The following is a 13,675-nucleotide window of genomic DNA, read 5'->3' on the forward strand; positions in this document are numbered from 1 at the left end:
AAAAAAAAACAAAACAAAAAAGCAGCACCACCTGCTATCTGTTCACTGTTGTGGCTTCTGACCACAATTCTATTCCTTTCTGAACCAGAGTCTCAGTTTGCAGCCCTAGAATTTAGCCCTGGGCTAAAATCGAGACTATGCTCAACAACCAAAAACAAAAACAAAAAAAGCAATGGAGGGCTTACTTTAATTCTAGTGGAAGAAAACTTGTCATGTCCACTTGCTATATTCTTTTTGTTTTAGCAGATGACTCCTGAAGACATTTGAGACCCTGGCTGAGATCAATTCTACCAACTCACCTTAGCATTAGGATATGGTCACACCCACAGCTATCACACATAGATGGGATTCACTAGGATCCTACGTTGTTACTTTCTGAGCTGCTACCTTCAGAATCTACAATACTGAAAAATACCAAAAGATCTAAATGATAACAGAAGAGATATCGCATGTATGTAAGCCTGTGCAGCACATGTGTCTGTTGCCTGAGGGAGCCAGAAGAGGGCATTAGGTGCCCGGTAACTGGAGTTCTAGTTCTGAGCTGCTACATAGATGCCAGAACTGAAACTAAGTTCTCCACGAGAGCAGCAGTGACGTTAACTAACTACGGTGCAATCTCTCCAGCCCTGAATATTTTCAATGTATTAAGCAATTTCCATATAGTATTTTAGAACAAAGCACACTGAACATAACCTTGTTATATGTTCATAATCTCTTGGCTCACAGGTTAAGATCACTGGCTGTTCTTTTAGAGATCCCAAGTTCAATTTCCAGCAACTACATGGTGGCCTACAACCATCTATAATGAGATCCGGTGCCCTCTTCTGGCCTGCAGGAATACATGCAGACAGAACACTGTATACACACACACACACACACACACACAAAAACTTTAAAAGAAAAAAGATACAAATCAGTAAAGAATCATTATGTGTTTAATATAATTATCAAGTGACAAGATGACCTTCCCTTGTATGGAAAGGGACACACAAAGGCTGGGAGAACATTTTGTATTTCTGCAAAGGACAGAAAGTGACCTTCCATCCACATTCTCCCCATATCCTGAAGAAAACACTCCACACTTTTATGGGATTGGGGCGCTGGGGGCTGAAGTCAAAGCCTCATTCACGCTGGGCATCCACTCTTCCTCTGAGGTCCAATGAGCCCTCAGCAAGTTGACTCCTGGGAGCCAAGCTCTGAGCTAGGCTCTGAAAATGGAAGAAGCAGACATTTCTCTTGCCTTGCTGGAGTTCATACAGTTGAGCTAAACAATCACAAAAATGGTAACTGGATGGTGGTGGCACAAGTCTTTAATCCCAGGAGGCAGAGGCAGGATTTCTGTGAGTTCAAAGCCAGGTTGGTCTACAAAGCAAGTTCTAGGACTGCCATGGCTACACAAAGAAACCCGGCCTCAAAACTCATAAAGCATCATTTGAAAGGAGCACCATGAAGGTAACAGGACTTACTTGGGGGTTTGAGAACATCTCCAAGGCAGCTACATTTAAGTTGGAACCCAAAGTAAAGGTGTGTGTGTGTGTCTGTGTTAGTGGGGGAGGGGGGAGACTGGCCAAAGTTTAATTTCTTTACAGGGGGAGTAGGGCAGAGCTCCTTCAGTTCCTACTCCTACATCTGGGCCTCTTTCCCCATTTTCTATGCAGCCAACCTCTCTCCACATTTATGAGAAAATATCTGAGGTTCCCTGAGCAACTAAACATGGGCTGTGTGAACACTCTGACACTATGTAAAGGAACCCAACATTCAACATAGTAAAACAAAAGTTGGACAGTTTATTTGATCAAAAGTTGAAATACACTTAATCACCTTGCTGTTAAGCTTGTAAATGCCAAAGTTAGATCCCACCGGAGGAAACTGCTTTAGTTCTACACTGAGATACTCCGAAGTCCACAGCAGCAACTATGTGGTGCTGTTTTGAGTCTAAGGCATAGTATATTATAAGCAATATATAAAATTTGTCTGCTAGGTATTTAGTAGACAGGTTTTGCTAAGTTGATTCAGGCTGACCTCGAATTCCTGTGTTCAAATAATTCCACGGCCTGGGAAGTGCTGAGATGATGAGGACATGCCACAGCACCATCAAACTATAGCTCCCAATCCTAGAGTAAATGATGTCAATTTGGGGCACACACTTTGGAGAAGGATGGGTAGATTATACAGAAATGTACAATCTACTTTTTGCTGTTGTTGTTACCTTTAGAACCTTCCCTGAGTACCTGCTACTTACATTAAAAAGGGGAAATGAATAGAGCACCTACACTAACATTCTAAAGACCAGCTGTATAAGTCTACAGAGTTCCTACACATTGTCATCTTCTTACACTCACAAGAACCCTTTTCCAGCTGAGTCTGGTGTTGTTTACAAGCTGCTTCTTTTAGATTTCACAGGTGACTGCTTTTACGTTGCCCTCACAGTAGTGCCATACTTTCTAGAGATCCCACAGCAGACCCAAGGATTAGCCCCATCTTTAAGCACCCACCATGTATATAACAGTTTATGTGACTACTGATGGGCAATTGAGACACACCTTCAACTCTTTAAAACATAAAGGTTTCACTCTTCTGTGACAAATATTCCAAGATTATTTTCTCCAAAAGATCACCAAGCCAAACATTTGGCCATACTTTTATTTACTACATATACTATAAACATATACAATACATGCTACAAAAAAAAAAAACATTTTTTAAAATTTAACTGTCAAGAAAGTGTATAGTGTTATAATACAATGGCACATGTTCATATTTTATTTCAAATCGGTTTGCTTATCACCCACTTCAAACCATTAATAGTGAAATGTTACTCGTGGAAAATTAAAATTATCTATTCGCATTATTAATAAACAATTCCAACAAATTAATAAGAATTAACCATGTCAAATATTAGTATCCAAAACTGGGCTCTTGCAGAAGTGATTATATAAAACATAGCAGCCAATTTCAGGTTACTTTGCTCTGGGACAATGGACATATGCACTTGACTAGGATTCTCGCACTTGCTATTTTTGGAAGATATTTGTAAGAAGTCCTTTGATCTCTTGAGGTCCAATAACTGCTATACCCAGCCAAATCCAACCAAACTTCATGTAATGGCTCTGAACAACTAATCACCGAGGAGTTCTGATCCACGTAGAGCTGTGTATCCCATCAACACCACACATAATGAAGAGATAGAACAAGCCAGCATCAAAGGCAAAGGCAAAAGAAAATACATTCAAATCAGTTGTGACAAGGATTTTCTACAAGTATTTTAGATGCCATAATTTCAGAGAGTTTTTTTTTTTTTAATTATTTCATTTGGCTTTTGAGACAAGATCTCATTTGGGAACCCTGTCTGTCCTGGAATTAGCTCTGTAGTTTGAGGCTGGCCTCAAACTCAAGAGACCCACCAGCCTCTGCCTCCTGAGTGCTGGGACTAAAGGGACTAATGCCTGGCTTAGGAAAACAAGATTTAATGTCCATTGGAATTTACAGTATCTATACTAACTGAAAGCTGAACCAAGTTAGTCAGGTGGAATATGTAACATACTGCAAATCTGCCCACTCAACATCGAGCACCTACTATGTACTTAGCACTGTGCCAACATCTCCAAAACTATTAATGTCTTTATCAAGCATTTACCTTAGAGGGAGGTAAAAATGTATTAAAATCAGCATCAACTGATTAGTTTGCCTGTGGTAATGTATGCAATCCTATACCAGCTGGTGTCCCTGGGGATGTAATAAATTTCTGTACTCTGCTCATTCTTTCACACAAAATTTCTACACACGTGCTAAGCAACATGCTAGTCACTGCAATACCATGATTTGGTATGTGTTCAAAGGATGTAAATTCATCATATTAATCTATACAGGACAACTAAGAAGGTGTATTATTTTTCTAAAATGAGGTTCAAAGCAAAGTATAAGGTGTTTCTATTGGTCATACCACACCAGAGACCAGCAAGTGCCTTTATCGCCCAAAAGTCTCATGTTATAGTCTAAAGAAACCCTAAATCATCTGTGGCCTCATAGGCCTATTCTTTGGAGCATCTGACCCCACATAAATCATTCTATATTTTAAAGAGCGTATAAACTAAATCTGGACAAAAGAAAACCCAAATGAAGACAATTTATAATGTAATGTACTTCAAGAACTATTTTGGCCATGTAAAATGATACATAAGTAATTTATGACTGGCACAGTTTTCAAAGTACTAATCCTACCCCGAATGCATAGAATTCTAATCTGCCTTTTATACAACTTGCACATGATGCAGAGGGCAGAGTTTGGCCCCTGATACCTTCAACAGGATACCGTAAGTGATTGGTCCTTCCACTCCAAGTAGAATCTGAGAACTCTAAGTATCCCATTAGGATACTAGCAATCAGGAGAAATGGCCCTGCCGGATCCATCCCATCAGCAAGGAGTCTCGTAGCTGTGGTAGCAGTGTGAACCTATGATGCCCCCTTGGGGGAAGGCAGAGAGCTGGGAGTTTATCCACTGAGTGAATCCAATACTGGCTTAAAGCTATGCACTGAATAAAGTGCTCTGCACATCCTGCTTCTCAACTGGAATGAAGAATACTCATTATCCTAAGAATCAGGCCACTTGCAGGTACAGGGGAAGAGAATAACAAGGAAAGAATCCAAGAAAAAGTGTGAAGCATTGACTGGGAAGGAAGACAAATGCCTCTAGTAGTGTTCTCAGAATCCTCAGGATTTGAAATGTCAGAATGAGTCATACAATGGTCATGGTCCATAAATGCAAATGCAATCCCACTGGGTAATATTCACACAGTGCATGGCAGTGGGAGGGAACAGTCTGCTGCCATTTGATAGCATGGTTTCAGAATGAAAACAGAACCGCTGAAGAAATCAGGGTAAGCAGTGTGTAACATTCTTTTCCTGACCATCAGTTTTCCACAGGTTGATCTATACTGCCCAAGGGAAAGGAGACAAAGATTTTCCCTCTTCTCATACAGGCATGGCCACTACCACCTAAAATTGCCAATTCAGAAGTTAACCACACAAGCCCTCCAGTTTCGTACCCTGAATATGGTAAATACGAGTAAGAATGGAGTAATTCAGTCTTAAAAAAGATCACAGGTAACAGAATGCTTATATAAACTAGACTGCTTTTGACACCTGTAAGAAAATTGTATAGATGGCAATTGGGGGGGGAAACAGATTGTTCCCATCTGTCAGCAAACTGTTGAGCTATACTCAGCTGAAGTCCTCATCAGGATTCTGTTGATCCAGCAGACGGACATGTGTGAATGGGAAGTGACCTCGTTTGCCATTACACTCCCCTTCCCACTGACCACTCACATTAATCTTCGTAACCTTTACCAGCTCACCGACCTGCAGGACGAGAATAAGGAGAGCACTTTATTTCCAGTTAAGAGCGCAAGCTGAAAATCTCCATTCTCTGTTAGGCATCCCCTGCCCATGTGATTGCTCTAGGGCTGATGTTACAGAGACAGCTACTCACTACCTCCCCAGCCCCAGCCACCACACTGGTTACTTGTGGTTAATGCAGGCAAAACGAAGGAGTGTTGTTAGCAGTGGAAAAAGACACTGAGAATACAGAAAGGAAAATTGATCCTAGGCAATGATCCTCCCTGTGAACCTTGACATGTCTAGATGAGCTACTTACTCCTTTTCTACTATTCTCAGCAACCCCCACTCCCACCCCACCTCACCAGATCTGGCTTAAGGGATAATGCCTAGATCTTTATGTGGTAGCATGCCCCAAACCCTACCTTAGAACAACTCTCTCTCACATATTGTGGCTGCCATTGCTTGCATAGCAGCAGGCAACCACAGCAAGCACACTGAATTTGGACCTAGAAAATGAAGTGCTCCTTTGTTTTTCAGCCAAGGCCAAGTCTTTACCTAGAGAAGGTACAGACCAAAACGCCACATCTTCTAAGTTCCTGGCAAATGTCACCTCTCCAACCAGTACTAGCTGACTTTCTGCTCCTTAAAATGGAGCATGTTCAACTGGGGACAAAAAAAAAAAAAAAAGCCAGGGCTGGGCAGTGGTAGCGCACGCCTTTAATCCCAGTACTTGGGAGGAGGCAGAGGCAGGCGGGTCTCTGAGTTCGAGGCCAGCCTGGTCTACAAGAGCTAGTTCCAGGACAGGCTCCAAAGCTACAAACAAACAAACAAAAAATCCCAAAAACCCACTAACTACTATAGCTATAACCAGTCAGTCAACTATCACTCTATTTACAAAATGTCCCTTATAAAATCAAATATAAAATTTTAACAAGATATACCTTTGCCTTGCTGTGAACTTAAGACATGGTCAGTTTGATAAATATATTCACTGAGGCAAAGCACTAAACAGCATGGTGGTGCACGCTGTAACCCTAGCACTTGGGACACAGAAGTAGGAAGGTGAGGAGTTTAAAGCCAGCCTCAGCCAAAAGGAAATGTGAGGCACATGCTGGGCTACAAGAGCCCTGTCTCCAAAGAGAAAATGTAGCAACAACAAAACATAAAACACAACGAAAAGACCCCAAATAAAAAGACGATGACCACTGTTTGTTTGCCACTTGAGTTTTTACACTGTTCGTGTCTTTTGAGTATATTTTATGGTACAGAGGGTATTTTAATTAATTAGATGTTAATTTCTAATTCTCAATAACCCTCCATGATACAAACATTTTTTTTTTATTTTATAGATAAAGTGGAGGATTAGGACAATCATGATATTCACAGTCAATGATCTGAATTCAGTTACATGACGCCAATGCGCACTGTGCTGGCTTAGATCAGGAACTTTGAAGCTCTGCTGTATGAGGCTTCAAGGACTCCCCAAGAACGTCTCTAGGAGTTACTGAGCAAAGCGAACTCATGGGATGGTCCAGGGTCTCCTATGGAACCAGTCTGACCTCACTCACAGGGAAAAACTCTTGCTTACTGGTTGGTCTGTAATTTCCCAAGGAAAAATGTGAAAACCACAAAAGCCTGATGTGGTTGTTTGAATAGCAGAAAAGCAAAACAGGCCAGAGGGGAGTAATGGAAATAAGAGGTAAGATATAAAGGGTAAAAAAAGAGAGCAGAGGCTGGAGAGATGGCTCAGCAGTTAAGAGCATTGCCTGCTCTTCCAAAGGTCCTGAGTTCAATTCCCAGCAACCACATGGTGGCTCACAACCATATGCAATGAGGTCTGGTGCCCTCTTCTGGCCTGCAGGCATACAAGCAATCAGAATACTATATACATAATAGAGAGAGAGAGAGAGAGAGAGAGAGAGAGAGAGAGAGGAGAGGAGAGGAGAGGAGAGGAGGAGGAGGAGGAGGAGGAGGAGGAGGAGAGGAGAGGAGAAGAGAAGAGAAGAGAAGAGAAGAGAAGAGAAGAGAAGAGAAGAGAAGAGAAGAGAAGAGAAGAGGAGCGCGCGCAGCTCCAACTGCCAGTGCCAGGAGGGCTGTGGCTACCTGTGCAAAGGCAAGGGAGGACAGACCAACCCTGCATCCAGGCCTAGATCCTCCAGTCCACTAGGATTCAATTCACTGCTAGCAACTGTCCAGCTCAAAGATCCTGACATCCGACTGCCTCTAACAACCACAGACTTTTTCATACAGTATTCAAGGACCCAAGACATCAAAGTAAAATTTAACTTGCTAATAAAAGGCTAGTAAAGGCTAGCGTGCACCTCCATGATATGATATGCACACAGCATACATAAGGCCCTAGACAATAGACACAGAGCATTCTGAAATGCTGGAAATGTTTAAATTGTTGACATACATGATCATCATACAAGTGTCCATATCTGTAAACTCGCTAACCAACATATTTAAGTTCTGTATGTTACCAAATGATTTTATCCCTTTCCTAGGTGTTATATCACCCCATCTGTTATCAGGCCTTTTCTCTTTTAAAGAGAAATGGGGAGTTCCTACAGGACCAGATGTCACTATAGGACAGAACTGTATGTACATCATACACCAAATCTTTGTACAAAATAAAGTCATCAACAGAGCCATCTTTTTTTTTCTCTTTTTTCTGTGGGGTTGTTTTATTTTGTTTCGAAACAGGGTCTTCTCACTATGTAGTCCTGGCTGGTCTCAAATTCACAGAGAGCTGCCTGCCTCTGTCACTTAAATGCTGGACTTAAATGTATGAGCTATGTCTATTTTAGAGAGAAAGAGATTCTCTTGATTCCACCCTACGAAGGAGACTGGAGAAAAACTATCTTACTCTTAAATCAAATACCACCAAAACATCAGGTGATAAAGGGAAATACAAACATCAATGAAAGGATCATAAAACATATCCCCCCCCCCCCCAAGATAGGTTTTTCTGTATAATAGCTGTGGCTGTCTCAGAACTCATTTTGCAGACTGGGCTGGCCTCAAACTCAGAGAAGTGCCTGACTCTGCCCCCAAGTGCTGGGATTAAAGGTGTGTGCCATCATCCCCAGCACTGACTATAATTTTTAAGTGGTCAGCTGGGCTAATCAAACAGACAATTATTAAAATAACCCTTAGTGCCCCAGATCATCCTCCTGAAATGCTCAAAGTGCTTCAGGGCTCTTGAGGCCGGGACAAGAGCAAAAGAAAACACAACACAACTAAACTTAAAGGGCAAGAGCTCCCGGCAAAGCCACATCAGACGGGTTTCCAACAGTTTGGGGAAAAGAACAGCATCAAAATCAATTCTTGGGGTTTTAGAAAGTCAGACAAAAGAGGGAGGTTTATTTGGTTTTCAGAGCTAGTCAAGTAGCTCAGGCTGACTTCACACTCACCCAGCAGAGAATGAACTGCTGCTGCTCCTTCTGCCCAGACCCTCTCACCTCCGAAGTGCTGGGATTTCATGTGTGCAGCATCATGTCTAGCTTTTGAGCTATTCTACTTAATTTTTGTCTGTTAATTTGAGATAGAATCTTACTGTATAACCCTTGACAGTTTATAACTCAATACAGAGACAAGGCTGGCTTCCAACTCTCAGAAATCCTCCGGCTTCTGCTCCTCCCAAGTGCTGGGAAAGTGCCACAAAGCCAGTAGAATAAAAGTATCTGCCTCAGAAATGATAAATGTTTTTAAATGTTTTTTTCTTTATTGAGACAAACTCTCACTATGGATTCTTTTTTTTTTTTTTTTTTTTTTTTTTTTGGTTTTTCAAGACAGGGTTTCTCTGTGGTTGTGGAGCCTGTCCTGGAACTAGCTCTTGTAGACCAGGCTGGTCTTGAACTCACAGAGATGCGCCTGCCTCTGCCTCCCGAGTGCTGGGATTAAAGGCGTGCGCCACCACCGCCCGGCTCACTATGGATTCTTGGTTGGCCCATTACTTCCAATATTGACCAGGCTAAATTTCCAATTATCTTCCTCTATCTGCCTGCTGGATATTAGAATTATGGATAGATGCTATAACCCATAGTAAAATGTTACAATCTTTTCTTGTTTTTTTTTCAAGACAGGGTTCCTCTGAGTAGCCCTGGCTGTCCTAGAACTCACTCTGTAGACCACGCTGATCTTGAACTCAAGAGATACTCCTGCCTCTGCCTCCTAACTCTAGAGTACAGTGATTAAAGACGAGCCATGACAGCTCAAATGTCACAACCTTAAAATATCTTTGTATCTTTCCTTTGAATGTAAAGACTGCGGCAGTTATAACATTACTCATTTCAATTTTGTTTTTCGAGACAGTATTTCTCTGTCTTGCAGCTCTGACTGTCCTGGAACTCAATTTGCCTCTCCCTCCCGAGTGCAAGCACTACCTGGCCATTCCAAATATCTTTTTAAAATTTATTTTTATTTCATGTGCATTGATGTTTTGCCTGCATGTGTGAGAGTGTTGGATCTCCTGGAGCTAGAATTACGAACAGTTGAGAGCTGCCATGTGGGTGCTGGGAATTGAACTCAGGCCCTCTAAAAGAACATCCAGTGCTCTTAACCACTGAGCCATCTCCAAAAAAAAAAAAAAGCCTGGTGGCGCATGCCTTTAATCCCAGCACTCGGGAGGCAGAGGCAGGCAGATCTCTGTGAGTTCGGGACCAACCTGGTCTACAGAGCTAGTTCCAGGACAGGCTCCAAAGCCACAGAGAAACCGTGTCTCAAAAAACCAAAAACAACAACAAAACCACTGAGCCATCTCTCCAGCCCATTATTTCAAATTTAAAATGAGCATAAATAGAAAACAAAAGGCCAGTTAGGGTACATAGTGCAGCACATATAATCTTAGAATGCTGAAGGCTGAGCCAGGAGACTCAAAACTAATCTGGCTTACAGTGAGACTCTTCAACATTAACCACAAAGACAAACAAGAAATAAAGAAAATATCTTAACATGTATTATCAAGACTCTCAAAAACTTAGTTGAAGATGACTTTTTCTAACTCCCAAGTACCAGAAAAATGGGTGTGTACACATGAAAGTTCTAATGACTTTTTTTCTCCTTGAGATACCATCTCACTATATAGTCCTAGCTGCTCTGGTACTTACTAGCTATGTATTATTCTTTTTTTTTTTAAAGATTTATTTATTTATTATGTATACAACATTCCTTCCAATGTATGCTTCCCAGGAGAGGACACCAGATCTCAGTACAGATGGTTGTGAGCCACCATGTGGTTGCTGGGAATTGAACTCAGGACCTCTGGAAGAGCAGACAGTGCTCTTAACCACTGAGCCATCTCTCCAGCCCCTATGTATTATTCTTAACTAGCCTTGAACACAGTATTCCTTCCTAGCCTCACAAGGTCAGCTTTGCTTCTTTTTCTTTTTCCCTTTGCTCTTGGGGTGAGAGGGTACAGTAGGAAGGAGCTTGAGACAGGGTCTTGACCTTGACGATTCTGAATGTTACAAGCTCCAATGATTCTTTTACCACCGTTGCTCCATCTGGTCTTTATTCTCCTGACTGATCCTGTAACATCCTCAAGAGCAAGCCTGAAGATGAAGCAGTGAGTGATCCATAAAGGGGACTGAATAGGGTTATTGGCTCCCAGGGAACTTAACAAACTGGTTTGTTTCCTGGCTCTGTACAGCCAAAGTCAGCTGTGACCCTAGTGAAGACATATTCAAACCTAGAGTGGTCCAGGAACAATAGAACACCCAGCTATCCTCACCAGCAAGTTTTAGCAATAATGAAAAAGAAACTGGAGCCAAAATGGCATTAAATTCTGAAATTCACTAAATACGTGGCTATTAGGGATTATGGGTACTTCCCAAGTGAATGCTTTTCTAGGTTTTGTTCCTATTACCTAACAGGAAAGACAGCAACAATACCTAGCACTCCTCTGATCCAGACCTCCAGGACTCCAGTGAGCCCCAAACAGGGACAGAAGGCCAGGGAAACAATGGCCTCCTGTATGCCAGGGAGCCCAGAGGTTCACAGCAGGTGTTTTCCTGTCATTCTTCATGAGGTGTATTTTAAAATTAGCTCTTTACATTTGCTTGTGTGTGTGTGTGTGTGCGCGCACATGCGCGAGCGAGCCTTTACTCCATAGCACACACATGGAGGTCAGAGACAACTTGTAGAGTCCCGTCTCTTCCTACCATGGGTTTCCAGGATGGAACTCAGATCTCAGACTTTGATGGCAAGCATCCTTACCTGCAGAATTATTTCACCATTCCCATAATATATTTTGAGACAGTGTTTTTCACTGAACCTGAGCTCACCAATTTGATAAGGCCTAGCTGTCCAGTGAACTATAGGGATCCTGTGTCTGCCTCATCCAGTTACTGGAATTAAAGTAACATGCTGTTGCTCCTCACTCTCTACGTAGGTTCTAGGCATTCAAAAACAGAGCCACCTCCCCAGGCCTGTCCAAAACATTTCTTTAAAATAACAAAGGCAAAGAAACAGTTTAAGATTTGTCTGGGGAGAAAGCTAAGGAAATTATAGCACTTTAAGGCAGGAGTCTGCAAATCGCTGCTTCTTAATCAAATCCAGCTTGCTGTTTTGTGAACAGTTTTTCTGTCATTGTGTCTTTGTGTCTGCTTCAGAAGCTAGAGGACAGCTCTGTGGAGTCAGCTCTCTCTTTCCCCTTCTGCAGGGGTTTGGCGTCTACATGGTCTCTATTCAGAAGCACTCTACTCAGCCATTGTAACCAAAAGATAGTTATAAACAAGACAAGTGTAGCCTGGTATGTTCCCATAATGCTACTAGTGAGCTAGCAAGACGATAAGAAAGCTTGCTTCAAAATCATAAAACTTGCGTTCAATTTCTGTAAGTCAAGTAAAGGTGGAAGGAGAGATTAAGTTTGATGGTGTACACCTTTAATCCTGATACTCGGGAAGTGAACAAATCTGAGTTTGAGGCCAGCCTGGTCTTCATAGTGAATTCCATGCCAAAGCTACATAGATAATGTCTAAATAAATAAAATCAAAAGGGGCTGAAAACCAGGTATAGTATCTCATACCTGTAATTCTAGTCCTTGGAAGGCTGAGGCAGGATTGCCTTGACTTTGAAACAAGTCTGGGCTACAAATATGAATTCCTGCCTCAAAAAGAAAAGGCTAGAGATATAGTTCATTAATAAATAAACTTTCCTAGCATGCACAGCCTTAATTTAATCTCTAGTACCATTGAAAACACCAAAGCTGGGAGTCGGGCATGGTGGTTATGCATACCTTTAATCCCAGAATTTGGGAGAGAGAGGCAGGGAGATCTCTGTGAGTTTAAAACCAGGTTGGTTCAGTGAGTTCCAAGCCAGGGCTATAAAATGAGACCCTGTCTCAAAAACAAACAAGCAAACCCCTGCCCGCCCCCCAAAAAAGCTAAACAATCCTGGTCAGTGGGTGTATCACAGTGGTAGAGACCACAAGAGGCCTGGGTTCAAATCCCCATACTACAATTTTTTTTATAAAGATTAGTATTATAAATGAAACCTAAAGCCCCCTAACTGTAGTGTTAGACACATGGCACAAACCACACAGGAGTGTCAGAAAGTATTTTAAGCTGTTGAGGGAAATGCAGTAATACTTCATCTGTATTGAATTACTAGGTGAAAATGGAGAGATGGCTCAGTGGTTAAGAACACTGGCTGCTCTTCCAAACGGCCCTAGGTCAATTCCCAGCACCCACATGATCATTCACAACTGTCCAAAGGAACCGTACCAGTTCCAGGGGAGCTGACAGCCTTATACAGACATACTTGCAGGCAAAACCCCATTGTATACTAAATAAATAAACCTTTTGTTTAAAAAAAAAGTCTCTAGGCTAGAGGAAGTACACAGCTTTGACAAAAGGTTATGCTATGGGTGTATTTTGAAAGATATCATGTTTATAAAGTTGGGTTGTGGAAGCTTAACGTAATGATAAATAAACATAACTATCCAGGGCTGAGCAGTGGTGGCGCACGCTTTTAATCCCAGCACTTGGGAAGCAGAGGCAGGCGGATCTCTGTGAGTTCTACAGAACAAGTTCCAGGACAGTCAGGGCTACACAGAGAAATTCTGTCTCTAAAAACCAAAACGAAACAAATCAAAAACACCATCCACTGTCCAGGCAAGCATGGTGTCAGCACTTGAAGACAAAGGCAGGAAGATCAGGATCAAGGCCATCTTCAACTACATAAGGAACTGGAGAACAGTGTGGGCTCCATAAGACCCAGTCTCAAAAACACCAAGGTATGGACAATGAGTTTAGTCTCGGAGTGTACCCCTGTAGTGGGCACATGGTGGAAGAGAACTGACTCCCAAGTTGTCCTCTAATCTCACATGTAAAGT

At 42.0% G+C, this 13,675-nt stretch overlaps 1 protein-coding gene across 2 annotated transcripts in view; it reads right to left on the reverse strand.

Annotated features, from left to right (window-relative positions):
* Positions 1-1,762: 1,762 nt before the first annotated feature.
* Crk (CRK proto-oncogene, adaptor protein) overlaps positions 1,763-13,675 on the reverse strand; it is a 27,405-nt gene continuing 15,492 nt past the window's right edge. The window contains exon 3 of one of the 2 annotated variants that reach the window (XM_041664075.1): positions 1,763-5,358. In XM_041664075.1, coding sequence (XP_041520009.1) covers positions 5,221-5,358 — 138 coding nt within the window. In that variant the 3' untranslated portion in view covers positions 1,763-5,220. The remainder of the gene's footprint in view (positions 5,359-13,675) is intronic. The other variant, XM_041664076.1, reaches the window with a different exon arrangement.

The sequence above is a fragment of the Microtus oregoni genome, unplaced genomic scaffold, assembly GCF_018167655.1.
Source record: "Microtus oregoni isolate MIOR12 unplaced genomic scaffold, Mior012 000015F_ref0000493, whole genome shotgun sequence".
In the NCBI taxonomy this organism is placed as follows: domain Eukaryota; kingdom Metazoa; phylum Chordata; class Mammalia; order Rodentia; family Cricetidae; genus Microtus; species Microtus oregoni.